Source organism: Ochotona curzoniae, unplaced genomic scaffold (assembly GCF_017591425.1).
Source record: "Ochotona curzoniae isolate NIBS_2020 unplaced genomic scaffold, NIBS_Ocur_1.0 contig_64, whole genome shotgun sequence".
NCBI classification, from domain to species: Eukaryota; Metazoa; Chordata; class Mammalia; order Lagomorpha; family Ochotonidae; genus Ochotona; species Ochotona curzoniae.
Window position 1 is genome coordinate 25,584,580 of NW_024466502.1, and position 20,367 is coordinate 25,604,946.

Here is a 20,367-nt window from a genome sequence, read left to right on the forward strand (position 1 = left end):
ATATATATAAATGTTTATATATAATACACCATTGTATATATTTTATATTTATTATATATATACACCACTATATATTTTTATATTTATTATATATACACCACTATATATATTTACTATATATATGCCATTATATAGATAGATAGATGGATAGATAGATAGATAAACCGTTTTTTCTATTTTCTCTTCCAGCTTTATTTGCCACCTCTCTCTTCCTCCTTTAGATCTGTCTAATCATTGCTTATGTAGCACTCGGGATCTTGTACTAGTAGCAGAGCTACTGTTTGTTCCTAACTTTTAGTTCTCTGTTTATTGTTTTACGTGCTAAATAATCAGCTGTAGTTTTCTTTATAAACTCCACTAATCAGGAGCTTAAGAAATTGCAGAATTAGGAGAATTTTGTGTTTTTCTTAAATCCCTTACCCCCTGAAGGAAATTACCAACTTGAAGAACTTTTCTTATTATGCTGTTACTATGTGTTTTTCTTTTCAGCATCAATGTGACTCCAGAAACAAATGGATGAATGAATATCCCTATGAAGAGGAAAACAATCAAGGTTGGTTATTCCAGTTTAATCATTACCTGAAAATATTTTGAATCGTCTTTTTGGGCAGTCCTCGTCATCAGAGTACTTCCTTATCTGCATGAAGGAATACTTATGCAGGCTGATCGGTGTGTTAAATGTACGGTTTCTTTTTATCCCCACTTTAATGACAAAGATGTTTATAAGAAAGCAACTCATTTTTGTGCAAGTCTACCTGTCATTCTTTTTCAGAAATAATCTGTTATTTTAAGAATCATCCCCAGATGAATTTTAAAAATTGGTAAATTTCTTTAAAGATTTATTTATTTTTATTTACAAGGCAGATGTACAGTGAGAAGGAGAGACAGGGAGAAAGACCTTGCCTCTGCTGGTTTACTCTGCACCTGGACGCAACAGCCAGAGCTGAGCCCAGGAAGCTGAAGCCAGGAACCAGAAACTTCTTCCAGGTCTCCCATGCGGGAACAGCATCCTAAGGCTTTGGGCTATCTCCTATTGCTTTCCCAGGCCACAAATGGGACTAGATGTGAAGTAGAGTAACTGGGACACAAAGCGGCACCCATGTGGGATCCCAGTACATGCAAGGCAAATACTTTAGCCACTAGGACATCACGTGAGACCCCAAATTAGTAAACTTCTTGATATGACTGATCATTTGGACTCAAAACCTAGCATATTCAAGCTTGCTTTATTCCTGGCAGGCCACACAGCCAGCTCTGATATGGAGGCTTCTCTCACAAGCATCATCTCTGCCACTGCACTCCTGTTTTCCTTTGAAAAGCAGGCCTTCCTGAAGGCTTTCACTTTGGCTTCTCATAGTTGGCAACATGATGAATTAGCGGGCACCGAGACCCCTGTGTATTTCTGCAATCCTCAAAAGCTGGACCAAGTTTTATTTGTGGAAGTTAAATTTGAGCTCTTTTTTAAACACATTAGGTAACATGTTTAAAAAATTAGAGTCAAGACCCAGGAGATTATACGTAAAACCATTTTCATTTTACAAATAGCGTTGTTTTTAGAGTTGAATGGGTCTGGTCCAGAAGCACGTGTCTTTTGCCTCTCCGTATTGCTGCACGATGTGTATGACATCGTGTTTCCTTCCCACGTTGCTCTCGCTGCTTCCAAGTGCATATGCACATCATGCTGCGTTTTTTCCCTGCCTTTAACAGCTCCAAGTGATTTCCACTTAAAAAATTGTCCTCTTCGATCCCCACTGATAGAATCTCTCATTTCTAGTCTATTTATCTGCAAAGGTGTCAGAACGATTGTTGATTGAGAGATGATACAACAATGACTCCTGGCATAATTAATTTATTTCTCGTGAGTGCTGTGTTGTGTCTGTGCATTTGTGTAGTGAGGATTAATCATACTGTGTAGTGACTTGACAGTGGAGCAGTGATTCTCCATGGGGAGAAGAAAGGGTAGGGTCTGATCTGTAGTATTGGAAAATTACCGTAGTGTAAATGTTTCTACAGTGGCTGATTTCAGTGATTTAGCAAATGACTTACAAGATTTCATAAAATCAAACGATTGGCGTTCACGGCCCATGGCCAAGCCATCTGTAGCACAGCACTGATAATTCCATTTATAGAATGAAATTAAAATAATTTTCACGTGTTCCTTAAGACTAGTGGCAGATAATGAATTTAATTTTTTTCCTTGTTTGTGTATAAACATGGAAGCATTCTTCAATTGTCATCATACAGAATGTGTTTAACCTTGCGCTATGGTTGATGTTGATACAGCATTTCTGTTTTTATTCATTTGTCATTAACTTTTTATGTTTGTATGGATCAGCACTAGCCTTGTACATTTATGCATTTTGGCGTTGTCGTTCTGCAACTAATTTTGTGATAACAACTGAAGATGACTGCATAGAGAATCATTGTGTTATTACTTATCCTGAGGATAAACTCTGAAAATATTATCATTGTTGGCTTTAATATATGGGTTCATTCTAAGTGATCTTGCCTCATAGCTCATAATTTATGAGCTTAGAAGTCTTTGTAGAAGAAAGAGCAGTATTTCACTTAATGTATTTGTCCCATTGCATTATTTTTCTTTCTGCTGTATTTTCATATTTTTTGATCCACATTTTTGGATTATATTGATGCTTGTTTTTAAACCGGCGTGAATATACTGTTGTTTTAAGAAAGTCTTTTTAAGAAAATAGTTGCAGGGTCTGAAAATTTTTCCTCTCTGCATTTTAAGTATATTGATGATGTCAAAATTAAGATGATATTTTAAACATGTCATCAGTGGAGACAGTGTTACCACATTCTACATAATTGTTGTGTACATTTCCAGTGCCAGTCCTGATCAGATCTTGCCAAGAACCACAGAGTGTCATGTTGTGCATCTTTGTTTCACTTCTAAAGTTTAAATAACATCCTTGGGATTTCGGAAATGCCTGTTGTGTCCATACCAGTAGTCTTATTTCTAAAAGTAGCCTTCATCTACCTTCTGCTTAAAAACTACCTGTTTATGTCAGATTCTTTTGCTCAATTTTAAAGTACTTTGGCTTGCTTGGGTGCATTGCACTTGAATTTGTCCCTTTATTATGCATGATTAGAAAGCATTAAAAAGTTACAACTCCATTAAAATCGCCTAGTTATCCTAGTTATGCATTATTTCCTGTTCACACACATCTGCATAAAATCGGACTTGTGGACTGTCTGGTGTATTTCAGTCTCTGCTCTACCCATGAATATGGTGGCCTGCTTGTGGAGCTGGCCCCTTGCTTTGCTTCCTGAATTTCCCTGCCATTTCGGTCTGTTTATTGAGTGCTCCTCAGCAGCTGGCCTAGAGCAGGTGTCCGAGTCATACACATGCCTGTACATTAGTGTAGCTTATCTGAGTTTAAAGTAAAACTTCAGCTGCATGGCTGCCTTTGATGAACAGCTGCTTCTCACGCCCAGCATTAGCTGCTTCGCTTGCTTGCACTTGGAAAGCAAAGCGACATTTGTAGAACTTTCTGGGAATGACTTCATTCCATATAAAAACCAAATTTGTTTCATGATGATGGATAAGTACGGTGTAGTTACTTTTTATTTCTTCTCCATGACGTTCCAAGGCTTACACATCACAGAGGATGGAAAGATTGTAGTACCTGCAATCCAACTTTTCTTACATTGTAAGTGAAACAGCTGCATGTATTCAGAAAGCCATGGTTCAGATAAATGACACATGTTGTCAGCTCTGCCCTACTCAGACTGCAGGTGTTGCAATTCTCTGGTCAGTAGCCAGAGATTCGGAAGGAGGCAACTCGGCCTTCTTCAGTTTTCTGTATGATCTTGGGACAGTGACTTCTTTGTGAATTCTCCTTTTCTCATCTACAAAGTAGAACTGTTTACATTTGTCCTACTCTCTCAGTGATTAAGTAGGACCTATTTGTGAAAAGCATTTCAGTTATGAGTGTGTGCATGGGATGGGTGTTAACTTTCATAGCTGGAATGAGATCTATAACATTATACAGTAACGTTATGGAATCAAACACTTTGAGAATTGGAAGTGACTCAAAAGTCACTGAGTCTAACATGCACCTGTAGTATCTGTAGGAACTGGTTGTTTAAAGATCCTTTAATTGAACCGTGTCAGTGGATTTGATTCTGATGCAAATGAGTAGAAACATCAAAGAATGTATTAAAATACACTGAGTTAGATCACTCTTCTGTTAAGTCACTTTAGCTTTGGATATTTTGGTTTTTTTTTATGTGGAAAATGAGAACAAAATAATATGCAGGAATTTGAGAGAGGTTACAGAAACAGTGACGTAGAATATCATTTGAGAAGATGATGCATCGCTCTTCTTAAATATATGAAGTATGTAAAGTCCTCTCATTTCCTCATATCATGCCATTTATAATCATGTGAACTTTTATTTATGGCATCCCTGTGTGCATATATGCAAGCAGGGGCACTTCTATAAGAATGGGATCTTATTGTTTTTCTAATGAAGAATATTGGGGTTTTTTTTCCCCAATGTAATGGAAGAAATGGATTAATGCGTTAACTCTTCAGATTAATGTCCTTTTAATGATATTAAGACATAAGTGTAAGGGGCTGATGCTGTGGCATCATGGATAAAATCATGTCCCAGCTGCTCCTTTTTAAATCCAGATGCCTGCTAATGCCTCAGGATAAATAGTAGAAACGGCTAAGTGGTTTGGCCCATGCCACCCAAGTGCAGACCCAAATGAAGCTCCTGACTCCTGGATTCCTCCTTGCCCAGTATTGGCTGTTGTGAGCCAGCAGATGGAGCCTCTCTCTTTGTCCCCTCTCCCTCTTTCACTCTGTCTTTTAAATAAAGAAATAAATTTTTAAGAGAGAGATAAGTGTGAGAGAAAACCTGGTTTTGAGTTCTGGCAGTTCCTGCTTTGAATTTAAAGACCATCATTTGGCTTTCTACTGTGAAAGATTGGAGGAGAAGTGGCATTGCTTTCTATTTGCTGTTTCTCCCCTTTTCCATTCTTCTTTGGAAGTGCAGGTTATTAACAGATTTGCATCGCTGTTCCTATCAGCGCCATTTAGTATGTGTTGTGTTTCCCTGAGATCTAAGCACACCTTGTGTCCTAGGTGTCCATAATATTTATTCCTTATTAGCTTAGAAATTTTGTAACTACATCAGTTACATCTTGGATTTTACTTTTTTCCCCCTGTTTTGTGTCTTTCACTTCTGGTTTTAAGGCAAGATATTTAAAATTATATTTAAAACATACTTACTGTTTCCTTTTAATCCTGAAAATAGATAATGTTGTTTTTCTTCGACTTTCCGTAGCCAAAATCTTCATCTTTATTTCTTTTAATGTACTTGCTCAGTGAGAGTTTTGTTTTTGGCTATGATTTGCCAATTCTTTCTTTTTTTCCAATGTTGGTTTTTCATCCATGTAACATTTCATAGCTTTGTCAGCTTGCTGTCGTATCTTCTAGTTATTTTCTATTTTAACATTTGGTTCCTCGTACTTCTGAACTTAGCCTTACGTCTCTTCATGGAAGTTCCTTTTGAAAGGAACATTTCTTGTGTTTCTGTTTGAAGTCTCTGGTGATTGACTTGTCTAAATTCTGAATCTGTTGGCTTGGTAATTCCTCCTGTGATGTTTGTTCTTCTTCGGCCTTTGCTAGCATTTCTGTCTTGCTTTTGATATTTGCTGCCTTAACTCATGGTTCCCTTGTGGCCTTTTCTGCTTATTACCCATCATTAAGTGGGGCCAGTGTTTGCCAACGTACAGTGTGAGCAGGGGCACTCGATGATGTGCTGAAGAGATTAAGATGTCGAGATTTTTTTTTTATTAGAATTTGTTGTTTCAAATGGAATGAAGATGTTATTTCTGACACATCCCCTCTGTTTCCATAGTGAAGCAAAGCTGTTTAAGGCAAGGGCTCCTGTCTTGCTCCCTCTGCCTCGCCCAGTCTGCCGCTGTAAATTGCTGCGCGAGCTGGCCTCTGTAAATTGCTGCTTCTGTGTATCTGCTCCCTTAACACCACTCTCTCTTCTTTCCGAGATATTGATCTGTGTTCACTTGATTATGCCAGATGTCTGTTTTAATCAGAGGGTCACAGGATAGGCCTTTTAAAGCTGTGCTTTTTACATTTAAGACATTTTGTGTTTTGTTCAAGGTCTGATCAGGTGTATGTCAGTTCCCAGAGGCCTGTCAGATTCCACAGTATTCGATAGATAAACTTTGATTGTCAGAGTGTGTGACCCCCTTTTTTTTTTCTTTTACTTTCACAAAAAATTGTGTTTTCTCCCCATTTTGTAGATTTGCTTTATAAACTTTCAGTGGGTTTTTCAAAAGAGTGCTATAAAGACTCCATTGTATGGCGATGTTGAATAAGTGAGCTTTAAGAAAACTTGTTAATTTGAGAGGGAGAGAGTGTGAACACGCTTGTGCCAGCTCCCACCTGCTAGGTTGCTTCCCAGCTGCCCACAATGGCCAAAATTAGGCGGAGGCTGAATTTTGGACCAGGAATGCAATGCAGATAAATGACAGGAACCTAATAACTTGAGCCATTGCTACTGTTTTCCTGGGCTTTTATTAATAGGAAGTTGGAGTCTGGGGCCAGAGGGAGAATTGCAGAAGATACTCTCATGTGTGAATGGGTGTGTTAAGGCTACATTTTAAACTTATCCAGCGTATGTAGGCTTTAATGATTTAAAAACATGGCACTCATACTACTAATTACAGTCCTGTTTGCCAGTGCCACATCTGATCAGGGATGATGGTAACAGTGGTGCTAACCCCATACAATTGTAGCAAAGTCTACATGGGAAAAAAAAATTACCAGAGCCTGCGTTTTGTCTCGTGATTGCTGGTAGTCATTTAAATAGCCATTTTTTTTAAAGATTTATTTTTATTATTTTTTTTATTGGAAAGGCGGATATACAGAGAGGAGAGACAGAGAGGAAGATCTTCCCTCCGATGATTCACTCCCCAAGTGAGTGCAACGGCCCATGCTATGCCGATCTGAAGCCAGGAGCCTCTTCTGGGTCTCCCACGTGGGTGCAGGGTCCCAAAGCTTTGGGCCGTCCTCGACTGCTTTCCCGGGCCACAGGCAGGGAGCTGGAAGGGAAGCGGGGCTGCCGGGTTAGAACGGGATAGAACCGGCACCCATATGGGATCCCGGGCGTGCAAGGCGAGGACCTTAACCACTGTTCTGGGCCACCGCGCCAGGCCCTAAATAGCCATTTTTGTTAACTTATGCCATGTTAGTTGTGCCTCGAATGTAGGACAGTTCCACTTTTAGAAAAATGTTTTTATGTATTTGCTCTTCTATCATCATTTTTAGCCTTTGGCAAATATTTGTACATATTTTTGTACCTATCTCTTTTACCAGGGAATACGCTGAGATACGATATGGCATGTGTTCTGCTTTAATTTCGATTCCCAAATTTTTTCTCTCTGTTTTGATAAGTAACAGCTACATCTGGATTTAGAGGAAATAAAGTTCCGTAAGGCACTGAGCAGGCTGTGATAGTCAGCACACACCAGTTCCTGGTGGCTTCCTAGGATGTTGACAAGTCGTGTCCTGTGGCGTGATTAAATTCGGCAACTCTCTGGGCTACATTTACTATTTGTCAGACTCTGAACTACACACTTTAATTATATTTAATCCCTGCCCTCTAGGCGCCAGCATTTTAGGGAGAGGCAAATGAGTTACTACCAGTTGATATGATTAGTGCTGTAGGATATTTAATAAAGCCGAAGGAATTGGGGTCTGAATTAGGGAGGATCTCCAATATGAAGTCACATTGGAGTCAGGCCTTGAGTTACAGTGTGACATTGATTGCAAGAAATGGGTGTGAGCAAGAGCAGTTAAAATCTTTGGCTTAAATAAAAAATCGGTAATAAACACAGGGTACGTTTTCTTTGTTTATCTACAGAGGACCCTTATGAAATGGCCTCTTGGGGTGAGGGTAACCATGAGTTGCAGCGGTGTTGTTAGCCATTCCTCCTGGAGTGTGCTGTGGCTCCGTCATCACTGTCAGCCCATGCTCTGTCCTTGCACCTCTCTCTCTCTCTCTCTCTCTCTCTCTCTCTCTTTCTCTCTCTCTCTCCCCACTTCTTTTCACTCATTCTCCCTCTCCCTCTTTTCACATATTCATTTTCTGTCCAGTTGAATATGGTGGCTTTTCAGCTGAGTTTTATGTCATCCTATTTATGTTCCTAAAATGATCTGTGTAATGTGTATTGCCAGAAATTTTGAAGAGTGATGATAAAAATGAGATGAACGTCTTTTAGAAGTAGGAAAACCATTTTTGTGTATTGAAAACTGCATTTTGTTAGAACAACATACTAATTGGGTTTTCAAAAGCATACGTTGGAGTGGAACATACAGTTGGTTTAACGTGATCATCACCTGTAGATTATTGCAACAAAGATAGAAGGTTTCCTCCTAAACTGATGTTACAAGTATGTTAATTTCTGATTACTTTTGTTTTAGAGAATATCATTTAATAAAAGCTTAGATAAATATTGACTCAACAAGTGCAATGCTTTGCCTTACACATAATTTTGTCCTTCAGAATAGTTTATGACCTAGTGGAAGTAAGGCTGACAAATATTCCCATTTGATGCAATGTATGAAATATGCCAGTCCTAGAATGACAACTATCATACAGTTTCCTGATCTGTGATAACTAATATGCAGCGCACAAAAAATGTAACCTGTGTAAGTGAGGATTGAGTTCTTGGAATTTTGTTGTTTTTACCTTTGCATAGACTCATGAGGAATAGTAGTTTTTTGTTTGTTTTTTATTTTTTGTTTTGCTTTTACTAGCTATGTATTGATATCTTTACCTAAAGGAGGGTTAACTCTGTGATTGCAAAGTGAAATTAAAATATGCCATTGAAAAATTAGAAGAAAACAATTAAGAGGAGGGTGGGGAATGTGGGCAGCACAGGGAGGGGTGGGCAGCATGGGGAGGGGTGGGCAGCAGGTGTTGCTGTGCTCCTGTGTCTGTATCTTGTAATATGTGAGATTTATTCACTTGATTGAGACTGAAGACAGATATATCCCCACTTATGAATTCAGTGAATGTTAGCATCTCACATGCTGTCCACTGTGTATGCTCTTAGAGCAGGAATATTCACATGGAAGTGAATTTATTTGTTTGAAAAACTTTTATCTTCTAGAGCTGCTGTAACAGATGGGTGTGAATGTGGTTTCAAAGGACCCCACAGTTGTTATTTCATTCTAGACATGAGACCGTCGTCATGGGCTAATGTTGCAGAAAGGCAGGGCTGGGATGCATTCCACCTGGAAACTGGCTTTTCCTTCTCTAGCCTCTCAAGGGCCCCTGGGCTCTCGCCCTCCAACTTCCACCTCTTTTCTTAACTGGAGTCTTCCTTCTCCTGTCTCCCTGGTTCTCCTCTGCTATCCTGTCTTTGACATGGAAGGAGCCTTGTGCTTCCTCAGCCCACCCGGCCACCCCTCCCCCTTTAGAGGCCGTGTAATTATTGGCAATCTTCTGTCCCCTTTAGGGTGGAATGCAGAATAGTGCTAGCAGGGGCTATGGTATGAATGCCTCGAAGGCACCATTTACGTGCCACCTGCCACTTTTAAAGAAAACTGCTCACTGTGATTGTAGCTGCATACTGCTGTTGCCATATCCATGTGGTTGAGATGTCTTTTTTTTTCCTTTTCACGTTTTTTATTAATTGCCACGTAACTTTACAGTGACTCTTGTCAACCAAAATATTTTTTTTAAAAAAGATTTATTTATTTTTATTGAAAGGCAGATATAGAGAGAGGAGGAGAGACAGAGAGGAAGATCTTCCATCCATTGGTTCACTCCCCAAGTGAGCGCAACAGCTGGAGCTGAGCCAATCCAAAGCCAGGAGCCAGGAGATCTTCCAGGTCTCCCACGCGGGTTCAGGGTCTCAAGGTTTTGGACCGTCCTCAACTGCTTTCCCAGGTCACAAGCAGGGAGCTGGATGGGAAGCAGGGCATTCAGGATTAGAATTGGCGACCATATGGAATCCTGGGCATGCAAGGCGAGGACCTTAACCACTACGCTATCATGCTGCACAAAATATCTTTTTTACCTCACTTCATGCTAGGTGTTTTGAAGGAAGAAAGAAATCCATCCAAATCATTTTGATTCTGTAGCTCATGGTGGTAATATTAAAATTCCACATTCTGGGATCCTTGCTCTGTGGCTCAGTGGGTAAAGATGGTACCTGCATCCACATGAAAGGTTTGGATGGAGTTGCAGACTCCTGGCTTTGGTTTGGCTCCAGGTCCAGCCGTTGTGGCCATTCAGGAAGTGACCAGCAACAGAAGAACTAACCCTCTCTGTCTTCCTCTCCAACTCTGTCTTTCAATGAATTCAGTTAATAGTTAAAAGTTCTTTTTTCACATTATAAAAATATTAAATATTGCTTTTTGCTTGAAGTGCGATTAAAGGACTATGTAGTTAATTCAGAAATCTTAACAATGATTATTTTAGTAGTGGGTTGCTTCCCTGAATGTCACACAGGGAGAGCTGTGTGTGCCTGCAAAGCTAGACAAGCTTCTCCTAGCAAATTCTCTGGCTCTTGGGGGCTTACAGGCAGCTTTGTCTGTATATCTGGTTATCTTCCATGTATAGTGGAGTTAAGCTCAAGTTTCAGAGACCATGGCAGGTTCCTGTTGCTGCTGTGGTGCTAGCAAGCAGTTTTAATGGGCCCTCTTTCACATACCCTGTGCATCTGTCAGGACCTCTGGTTACTGAGCAGTGAGCATCTGGTGAGCTGCCAGGCCATGGAAGCAACACAGGGTGGTGGCCACTCTTGTTCAGATGAGTGAGATCTTCCAGCATCAGATGTCCAGGAACTTTTCAAAAGTCCATTGTTTTTTCCTGGTTGGTGTTAGGAAAGTGAGGAAAGCTTTCCCTAATAATCTGTCTCCATACTCCACAGAACAAATGTGCAAGCTCTTAAGTGCCAGTGTGGTTTGCTGAGGTTCTGTGTTGAGCTGTGGCACCAGACTAAGAAACCTTGGGCAACTGGACCTCCTGAAACAGAGATGAAGGGCGTACTAGGAGAGGTGGGTGATGGAAGACAGGAGGAGGGCAGAGGGCACAGTCCTCGTCCTGAATTCAGTGGGAGCAAAAGGAAGGTTTTCAAAAATTACCTGTGTAAGTTCCTGTAATGCCACCACTTAGCACAAAAAGAAGTGGACTCTAATTTGTGATTTAGAGTGAATTGGGAAGTAGAATTCTCATCAGAAAGGAAAATAAAGGCAACTAGATTACCTTAGGGGGAAAAAATAACATTAAGCTGCTAATGAAGTATGCTAGTTAGCACATATGTGCACATTTGTTCTTCAGACAAAAGGATGTGAATTAATGAGACAGCAGGTCTAACATGGGGGTCTATGCTTGCCAAGTTGTTAATTATGTTTTAAAGTCACTTTAGAAACTGAGTTTACGTGAAATTCATATTTGTTACCTACTATGTGGACAAAAATCAAGACACCCATCTCAGTAATTCTCATTATTGACTCCGTTTTTTCAAATGGTAAATGCTTTTAAAATCAATGTATTGCAAAGGCAGAATTGGAAAGAGATATCTTTTCATCCACTGGTTCATTCCTTAAATTGCTGTAAAAACTGGGTTTAGCCCAAACGAGTCCAGGCTGTAAGAATGGCTTCCAATATCCGCTGTGGTTGGCGGAGTCCCAAACACTTAGCATCCTCCTCCACTTTTCCAGATGAATTAGCAGGGAGCGGGATTGGAAGCTTTCATGTGATGCTTTGGTGTTACAGGTAGCGAATTCACCCACTGCTCCACAATGCCAGCCCAGGTGAGAGCTTCTCATTTGGTATCATCTACGCAAACTCTAGACGCAATAGGGAATATTATGCATAGCATTTGTGATATTGATGGCTGAAAATTCTCTTCTGCAGCACACACATTATGTACAAGAGAAAATGATGAAATAGATAAGGATCTGGACAGTGTCCATATTCTTTTCATCTGTCCCAACCTTTAACAGTCTCTAAAACAGTGAGGGACTAGTTTAAGGTTCACAGTAGTTAACAGCAGAACTGTACACATCAGATCCCTGTGTTTTAATATTTATCTGTACATCATTCCTGAAAATACCATCTAGAGTGACAAGACTCTAATAGAGAAACTGGTGGGGGTGGTGTGGTGAAAAAGATACCTCTGTGAGTGGCGAGGAGACTGAATGGCTACAGACACAGGAGTGGGGAGTGGTGAATAGAACTGACTGCTAATTTAGGCAGTGGAGTGACGGACTCACATTTGTAATACATTCTCCTAGAGTTCGAATGCTTCTCGTGTAAATGGGGAATTATCACAGCCCTCTCTTGCCTCAATTTTTTCTTTACAAAGACCCAAGTAGTTTGGCCCATGGGCCGTATAAAGGCCACAAAACATCAATTGGGGGCCCGGCGCAGGTGGCGCAAGTGGTTAAAGGTCCTCGCCTTGCACACCCAGGATCCCATATGGGCGCCGGTTCTAATCCCGGCAGCCCCGCTTCCCTTCCAGCTCCCTGCCTGTGGCCTGGGAAAGCAGTCGAGGACGGCCCAAAGCTTTGGGAACCTGCACCCGTGTGGGAGACCTGGAAGAGGCTCCTGGCTTTGGATCGGCATAGTATCGGCCCGTTGCGCTCACTTGGGGAGTGAATCATCGGACGGAAGATCTTCCTCTCTGTCTCTCCTCTTTGTATATCTGCCTTTCCAATGAAAAAATAATAAAAATAAATCTTAAAAAAAAAAAAAAAACATCAATTGGTCTGGCCCTGCCAAGGGGACCTAGGGCAGGGATGTGAAATTCAACATATGTATAGCGGGCTAGTTTTGAAGCTGTTAATTTTGTATGGCTTATGAACGATGTTTTAAATGTTGAAATGACCCTGGGTAAGAACCAGGTTTTCTACCCCTGAGTTTGAGGTTGAAGAGCACGGAGAGAGGAGCTGTTCAGAAGTGGACCTGGCTTGTGGTTGAGCATTTTTATAGCCTGTACTGTCCAGGTCAGGGCAAAGAAAGATGGAGTTAAGCCACTGCTTGTGACACTTCACCTCCCGAGCAGGCCGCTTGGTCTGGTTCCAGCTTCTCACTTCGGCTGGTTCCTGAGAGTTCTGAGTTCTTTCTCTTTTAATTTTTTTTTAAAGATTTATTTTTATTATTTTTTATTGGAAAGGCGGATATACAGAGAGGAGAGACAGAGAGGAAGATCTTCCGTCCGATGATTCACTCCCCAAGTGAGCGCAACGGCCAATACTGTGCCAATCCAAAGCCAGGAGCCTCTTCCGGGTCTCCCACACGGGTGCAGGGTCCCAAAGCCTTGGGCAGTCCTTGATTGCTTTCCCGAGCCACAGGCAGGGAGCTGGAAGGGAAGCGGGGCTGCCAGGATAGAATGGGATAGAACTGGTGCCCATATGGGATCCCGGGTGTGCAAGGCGAGGACCTTAACCACTGTGCCAACGCGCCGGGCCCTTTCTCTTTTAATTTTAAATGGACTTTATTTTTAAATTATCCTGTGGTACTTCCCTTGTGTTGTATTTATGCCTTGTGATGAGGTATTTGATAATTTTTTTGGATATGCTCATTTATCTGTTTCAAAGGAATGTATAGTCTTTCATTATTCGTAGCATTTTATATTTATCTGGTGAACTTTTTTTCATACAGTATTTATAATATTGTTATAGTTGGCTAATCTCTAGGAAACTCAGAGTTGTTTGAAATGTTTGATTCTAGTTGTAGCTCTGTCAGTTTCTCATAAAAGTGTGTATATAGTATTTTCATTTATTTATTTTTGCTTTACTGAAAAGGTAGAGTTTGAGACAGAGAAATTTACTTGCCATTGCTCATGTGTCCCCTATCCATCTGCAATAGCTGAGACCCAGCCGAGCTAAACCAGGAGTGCTAAATCCCAGCATGGGTCAGTATGGGTGGCAGGGAGCTATTGTCTGTTGCTCCCCGGATGCAGCTGATGAAGAAGCTGGGTTGGAGATGACATAGTGGCTTGAACGAAGCACTGTGACGTGGAACGTGGGCACTTCAGGTGATATTATAGCCACTGAGCCTGATTCTCAGCCCAGCTTCATGTATTTTGAACTATCATAAGTGCTTATGAGTTAACAATTCTTTAAACACCTTTCAAATTGACCCTTTGTCGCATAGCATTCATTCTTGTATAATGTAATTTTCCCACTTGCCAATTAGAATTTTTTCATCCATGCAATTTTTTCTTTTTACCATTATGAGCATTTTTTTTAGTTTTTTTTTTAATTTTTTTAAATTATTTTTTATTGGAAAGGCGGATATACAGAGAGGAAAGACAGAGAGGAAGATCTTCCGTCCGATGATTCACTCCCCAAGTGAGCGCAACGGGCCGATACTATGCTGATCCGAAGCCAGGAGCCTCTTCTGGGTCTCCCGCGCGGGTGCAGGGTCCCAAAGCTTTGGGCCGTCTTCTGCTGCTTTCCTGGGCCACAGGCAGGGAGCTGGAAGGGAAGCGGGGCTGCCGGGATAGAACCGGCGCCCATATGGGATCCCGGGTGTGCAAGGCGAGGTTCTTAACCACTTGTACCACCGCGCCGGGCCCTGAACATTTTTTTAAAAAAGAGTTTATTTCATTTAAAAGAGTAGCAAAACACAGGACAGATGGTTCATCCTTTGATTCACTCCCCAAATGTCTGCCACTGCCAGAGGTGGGCCAGGTTGGAACTAGGAGACCTGAACCCCATGTGAGTTGCAGGGGAGAGTATATTGGGGACATCGTCCAATGCACTTCCAGATTCGTTAGCAGGGAGCTGGATTGGAAGCTGGAGTAGCCAGACCTGAAAACCACGTGCTCCAGTATAGGGTGCAGACATCACAGGTGGTGGCTTACCCAATAGTGCCCACCCTGGCTTTGTGTGGATGCAGTTCCATCTTACCCTAAATCTTGTCAGGGTCACTAAGTGATTATAAACAGTAGGGTTATAAAATCAAGTGTTGTGAAAACATGATATGGGCTTCAGTACAGAGGATGCATTGTGAGGTTGGGATTGTAGTGCGGGTTGAGATGATATAGGCTGTACTAGCACTTGGATGTGGGGTGTTGCTGAGGGACAAGTGGCAGGTAATGAGAACAGCATGTTGAAGGTGATGTGAAAGAAGGAAAATATAAATGGCAGTAGAGCTTCAGTGTCTGTATTGAACATTTCATTGTTAAAATTGTTGTTTATGAAGTTTGAAATTCTGGAAGGGCATGCTCATTAACTGACCTTTTTGGTTTTAACTACACAGGCTACATTTTCTCTTGTTTAAAAAGCAGGGAGATAAATATCTGTCATTCACTGGCTCATTTTCCAAATGCTGCATGATCTGGAGCTGCTTTGATTGAAGCCTGTAGCCAGTACCTCACTGCATGTCTCCCAAGTGGGTACTTGAGCCACTAGCTGCTGTGGGTAGCTGCTGTGGGTCTCCCATGTGGGTACTTGAGCCGCTAGCTGCTGTCTCCCAAGGTGCATATTGGCAGGAAGCTTCAGTTAAGAAGTGTCTCCCAGGCACTCTGATGTCGGGTGTATGTGTCATGACCCATCCTGCAATATAGCTGCCTGTCCAGATGTCCACCTCCTCAATTCAGCAAAGTAATGAGAGACTAACAGAATGAACTTCATACTTGCTGCTTTAGAGCGGATAAGGATAAGCCTCACAGCCTGCTGTGAAAGTTCAATGTCAGTCCCTTTCCTTGATTCCTGACCTCCCTCCCTCACTCTTCATGGACATAGAAGGATGATTCAGTATCTGCCAGGCCCAATGTCACTCTCTTGGCTTTCAGGCAGTAGCATGGTGGGTGTAGTGTGCACCTGCGTTGAGCTGAGTAGTAAGTGCCGAGCAGTGTGGGAAGAGCTTTAGAGAGAAGTTTGTAGTTCTGGCACAGCACATGCTGAGCCTATCTTTGGCTGGAGTAACTACTATGAAAATTTCCAGTGAAAATGATGTTAAAGTAAAAGAAACCTAAATATGAGTAGGAGTGTGCCAGAGCCAGGGCTGTGGAGAAAGAGTGCTGGCAAACAGATGCTTTATGGTAGACGAATGGATTTGAAAGAAGAGTGCTAAGAGAAATACGTTCATTTGTCACAGCACAAAGAGCCTTATGGCTTGGGGAGTTTGGTATTTGTTATGGAAACTGAAAGGAACTTGTGATGAAACTTGCATTTTAAAGAACTGGGTGTGTGTGTGTGTGTGTGTGTGTGTGTGTGTGTGTGTGTGTGTAAATGAAATGGAAGGGAAGGTGAAACATCCAAGCCAAGGTGTTGTTAGTGCTAGTATTCTGCATAGGATTTGGCTTGAACTGTGAAGGAGGCAAGGAAAACGATGGATTTAGAGAACATTCAGGAGACAAATGGTTTTATTTTGAGTGTATGTGAGGTTGAAGTCAGGAGAAGGGTTGGAAATGATACAAGCCTCTAGCTTGAACTACTGAGTAATAATACTTCAAGGAATGTCAGATCTGAAAAATAAAATGGGTCTTGTAAAGCATGCTCTGTAATGGTTACCCGTTTTACTATGATAATGCAGCTTCTAGAGTTACTACATATGTTGTATTACATTTTTAATATATGGCTAATTAGAGTCTTTGACTTTTTAGATGAAAATACATATTTGTTAATAGAAGATTTAAGTGGTTTTGGGAGGGGTGGGACACAGTTATTCATGTAGCAGACAAGAGTACCTGTTAAGCTGCCAACTGTAATGCCAGCTTCCATATCAGAGTGCCAGTTTGAGTGCTAGCTGTCCCACTTGTGATCCAACTCCATGCCAGTATGCTGGGAGAACAGCAGGAGATGGTACAAGTGGTTGTGTCCCTGCCACCTACATGGAAGCTGCTAGCTCCTGGCCACGGCCTGACCAAGTCCTGGCCTTTGTGGTCATTAGGGTAGTAAAACCACAGGTACCTCTCCGTCTCTCTGTCTGCCTTTCAGATAAATAAGTATGTTTTCCAAAAGTGGAAATGACATTATGTATGAACCAGTTTGAGAGTCATGCCTGGATCTTTTCTGTGACATTTGATTCAGAATTGGTTTTGTCTCCTATTCAACTATATTTCATTGTTCAGTGAATTTAAAAAATATACAGGTGTCATCTCAGAGCTGCTCTACTTACCAGTGACTTTCATATTCTGTGGGCAGGTGGACTTAGTAGTGTAGCTGGGCCTCACGCCCCTCAGTGCTTTAGAGCAGTAAGTCGCAAAGCACTCCTGGTCCCTCGGCCTCTGCTGGTGAGGTGCTTGACTTTGCTGTGAAACCGCTCGTCTCATGGATTCTGTATTCCTTGACTTCTGTATTTTTTGGTTGGTAACAATGGCTCCTATGTTAAAATTAGTTTGCTATTATAAAGATGTTTTCATGTTTAAAATCTGCTTATTTTATATCTCAAGGAAAATGCTTGGGTTGCAATCAAAACTCTGTAGACATATTCCTGACAGAAGGGAGAAGCCAGTCTGTTTGTTTTTCACCATGTAGGTGAATTTCTCAGTTTTGCTGAAACATCTGCAGACTTTTTTTCCTTTGTCTTACTATTATATTGCTTAAGTTTAGTCTTTTTAAAAATTATTTATTTATCTATTTAGAATAACTCTATTCAACTTTTTCCTGGAACACTGTCTGTGATTTCAATTTGTTCATGTTAGGGAAAGTTTATGCTATTACTGTTGGAGCTGTATTTCTATCTATTTTTTGATTCTGTAGGAGCAGCAATTTTTCTGCCCCTTTTTCCATCCTATTTTTTTCTACATTAGCAGGAGTTTTTCTCTCCATTCTGTATTTATTGGAACTGAGACTGAACCTTTGTCCATTACAGTTTTTAGCTCTGGCTTTTTTTTTTTAAGCTGTATCCCCCCAATCACTTTGTGATTTTTATTAAAAAAAATAAAGTAAAAATTTTTGGTTATTTGGAAAATGGTGTTCCTCTGTGTGTGTGTGTGTGTGTGTGAGAGAGAGAGAGAGAGAGAGAGAGAGAGAGGAGAGAGAGAATTGGTCTCCACCTGGCTCGGCTGCTAGTGCACTCCTCACATGGGTGCAGCATTCCAGCCTGAAGGCAGAAACTCCACCTGGGTCGCTCATGTGGGTAGCAGGGACCCAGGTAGGAAGCCAGCAGTGTATCCCGAAGTATCAGCTCTCCAGCATTACATTGAAATAGTAAAACTGGTTTTGCTTAGATTATTTTGAATCTGGCTGTATTTTCCCTGGCCCTTGAACAGGGAGCTGGTTCAGGAGCTCAGCAGCTGGGAATTGAGCTGGCAAGCAGCAGCTTAACCCATTGTGACACACACAGGCTCTGCAGTATCTGTTAGTGACTGAGTTTTGGTCTTCAGTATGCTTGTAGACTGTTACAACCTTTTAACATCTTTGTCATTTTAATCTGTGATCATTGATCCTGTGTTGACCAATAATCCTTTTCTGAAGGTCTGAAGCTCTTTGTATTTTTCTGGAAAAAGTTTTTTTTTACCTCATTGGTGTTGTTTTCTTCCTGTGGTTGCTTCCTTCCTTCCTATCTTTGCATTTTCTTTTTCCTTTTTTCTCCTTTGATAAACAAGATACTTCAAAAAGTAAAATTTATTTTGTTGCAAAAATTTTTGAATTCCGTTCAGCATTTCTTATAATATAGATTTTTCATGTTTTTTGAAAACTTAGTTTGTGAATAGATTTCAGTGCCTTTTTGCACAAAAACTTTTCTTGGGCTCCTGACCTTTTTGAAATACTGGTGAATTTATATAATTACCATTTTATTTTATCTTTCTTGTGGGCAGATTATATTCTGTGATTTAGTACTGGCTAATCTTGCATACTGTAGTTGAGACCTATCTCTTTTGATTATTATCTCTTCCATTGCACCATAATTTTAGGAAAGGGGTGCGATCAGTTAAATCTGGGGCCGTGCTGGCCTTGATGGTACGGTATGGCATACAGTGTGCGCTCTCAGCTACTCCATTTCCCATCCAGTTCCCGGCTACTGTACCTGGGAGGTAGCAGACAATGACTCCAGTACCTAGGTCCTTGCCAACTCTGTGGAATACCCAGGTAGATTTCCTGCTTCCTGGCTTTGGCCTAGCTTGGCCCTGATTCTTGTAAACATTTTTGGAATTGAATTGGCCGAAGAACATTTTTCTATGGCTTTTCCTCTCTCTATGCCTTTCAAGCAAGTAAGTAAAAATTTTTAAATGATCTATTTATCTTTATTTCAAAGACATATTTTACAGAGTGAGAAGGCAAGACAGAGAGTTATCGTCCATCTGCTGGTTCACTTCACAAATGACCACATTGGTTGGAGGTGGGCTGTCCTAAGCCACCAGCTTTCTCCTCGTCCCCCACGTGGGTGCAGGGCCTAAGAACTTGTGATGCCAATTACCCATAATGGGCAAAATCTGGAGCCAGGAGCTTCTTCAGGTTCCCCCAGATAGGTGGGTGGCCCGAAGACTTGAGCCATCCTTCACTGCTTTCCCAGGCCCTAAGCAGAGTGTTGGATCAAATGCGGAGCGTGTAGGACAAGAACCAGTCCTCATATGGGAGTTTGGTGCTGCAAGTGGAGGACTGGTGTGCTGTACCACTATGCTCGCCCTGTAAATAATATTTTTTTAAAAAGAAGAAAGAGCATTTTAGGATAAAACTTAGACTTGTGAAACATGCTGTGTCTTTCTGTATCTTTCCACTCCATGGGATGGAATTGCATCTTAGGGATCTAGGTGGCATTTTGTTTTCTTCTGTTATTTTCCTGTTTACTGAGAGGAGCTTTGTTGTAGACTTTTACTCATCAAACACCCGACGTTTTGTGCAGGGGTAATTAAATATTTAACGTGACGTTGGAGACCAATAGGGTAATATTCAGTTTTAAGTAGCAGCACCAGTTTATCACAGTTTGTGAAGCAAAACATCTTCAGCAAGCCAGGTGAGTTTCAGATGTTGCTGTTACATGTTTTAGGTAAGGTAGAACGCCGATCGCTTTTAATTCCTCCTTCTTTAGGCTTTCTGCTTTGCAGTGGGCTGGAAGTGATGGAAGTGTTGCTAACTTCTTTGCCTGAGCTCCACACCATCATCCTGTCCCGTGCCTTCGGGCAGTGTTTTCTTTACTTGGTCATATCTGTCTCTTGAGGGCGATGATCCTTTTATTTTTTTGGTGCTGATATAAATCTACTTCTCACTTGGGCAAAACAGACTGAATCTTCAGCGTGCTCCCAGTGATTCATTAAGTCTGTAAAGGGCAGAAGGGCAGTGGGGGGGTCACACCAGGGCCAGATTTCTGCCGGGAGCTTGTCACCTCATATCGATTTACCACTTATTTGTTTCATTGATGTCTAAAGCTGCTCCACTGTAGCTGTGATTACTGCACA

General features: G+C 41.3%; 1 protein-coding gene across 1 annotated transcript in view; it reads left to right on the forward strand.

Annotated features, from left to right (window-relative positions):
• Positions 1-20,367, forward strand: part of KLF12 (Kruppel like factor 12) — a 402,309-nt gene that overhangs the window by 134,267 nt on the left and 247,675 nt on the right. The window contains exon 2 of the mRNA XM_040991291.1: positions 490-553. Coding sequence (XP_040847225.1) covers positions 521-553 — 33 coding nt within the window. The 5' untranslated portion in view covers positions 490-520. The remainder of the gene's footprint in view (positions 1-489; positions 554-20,367) is intronic.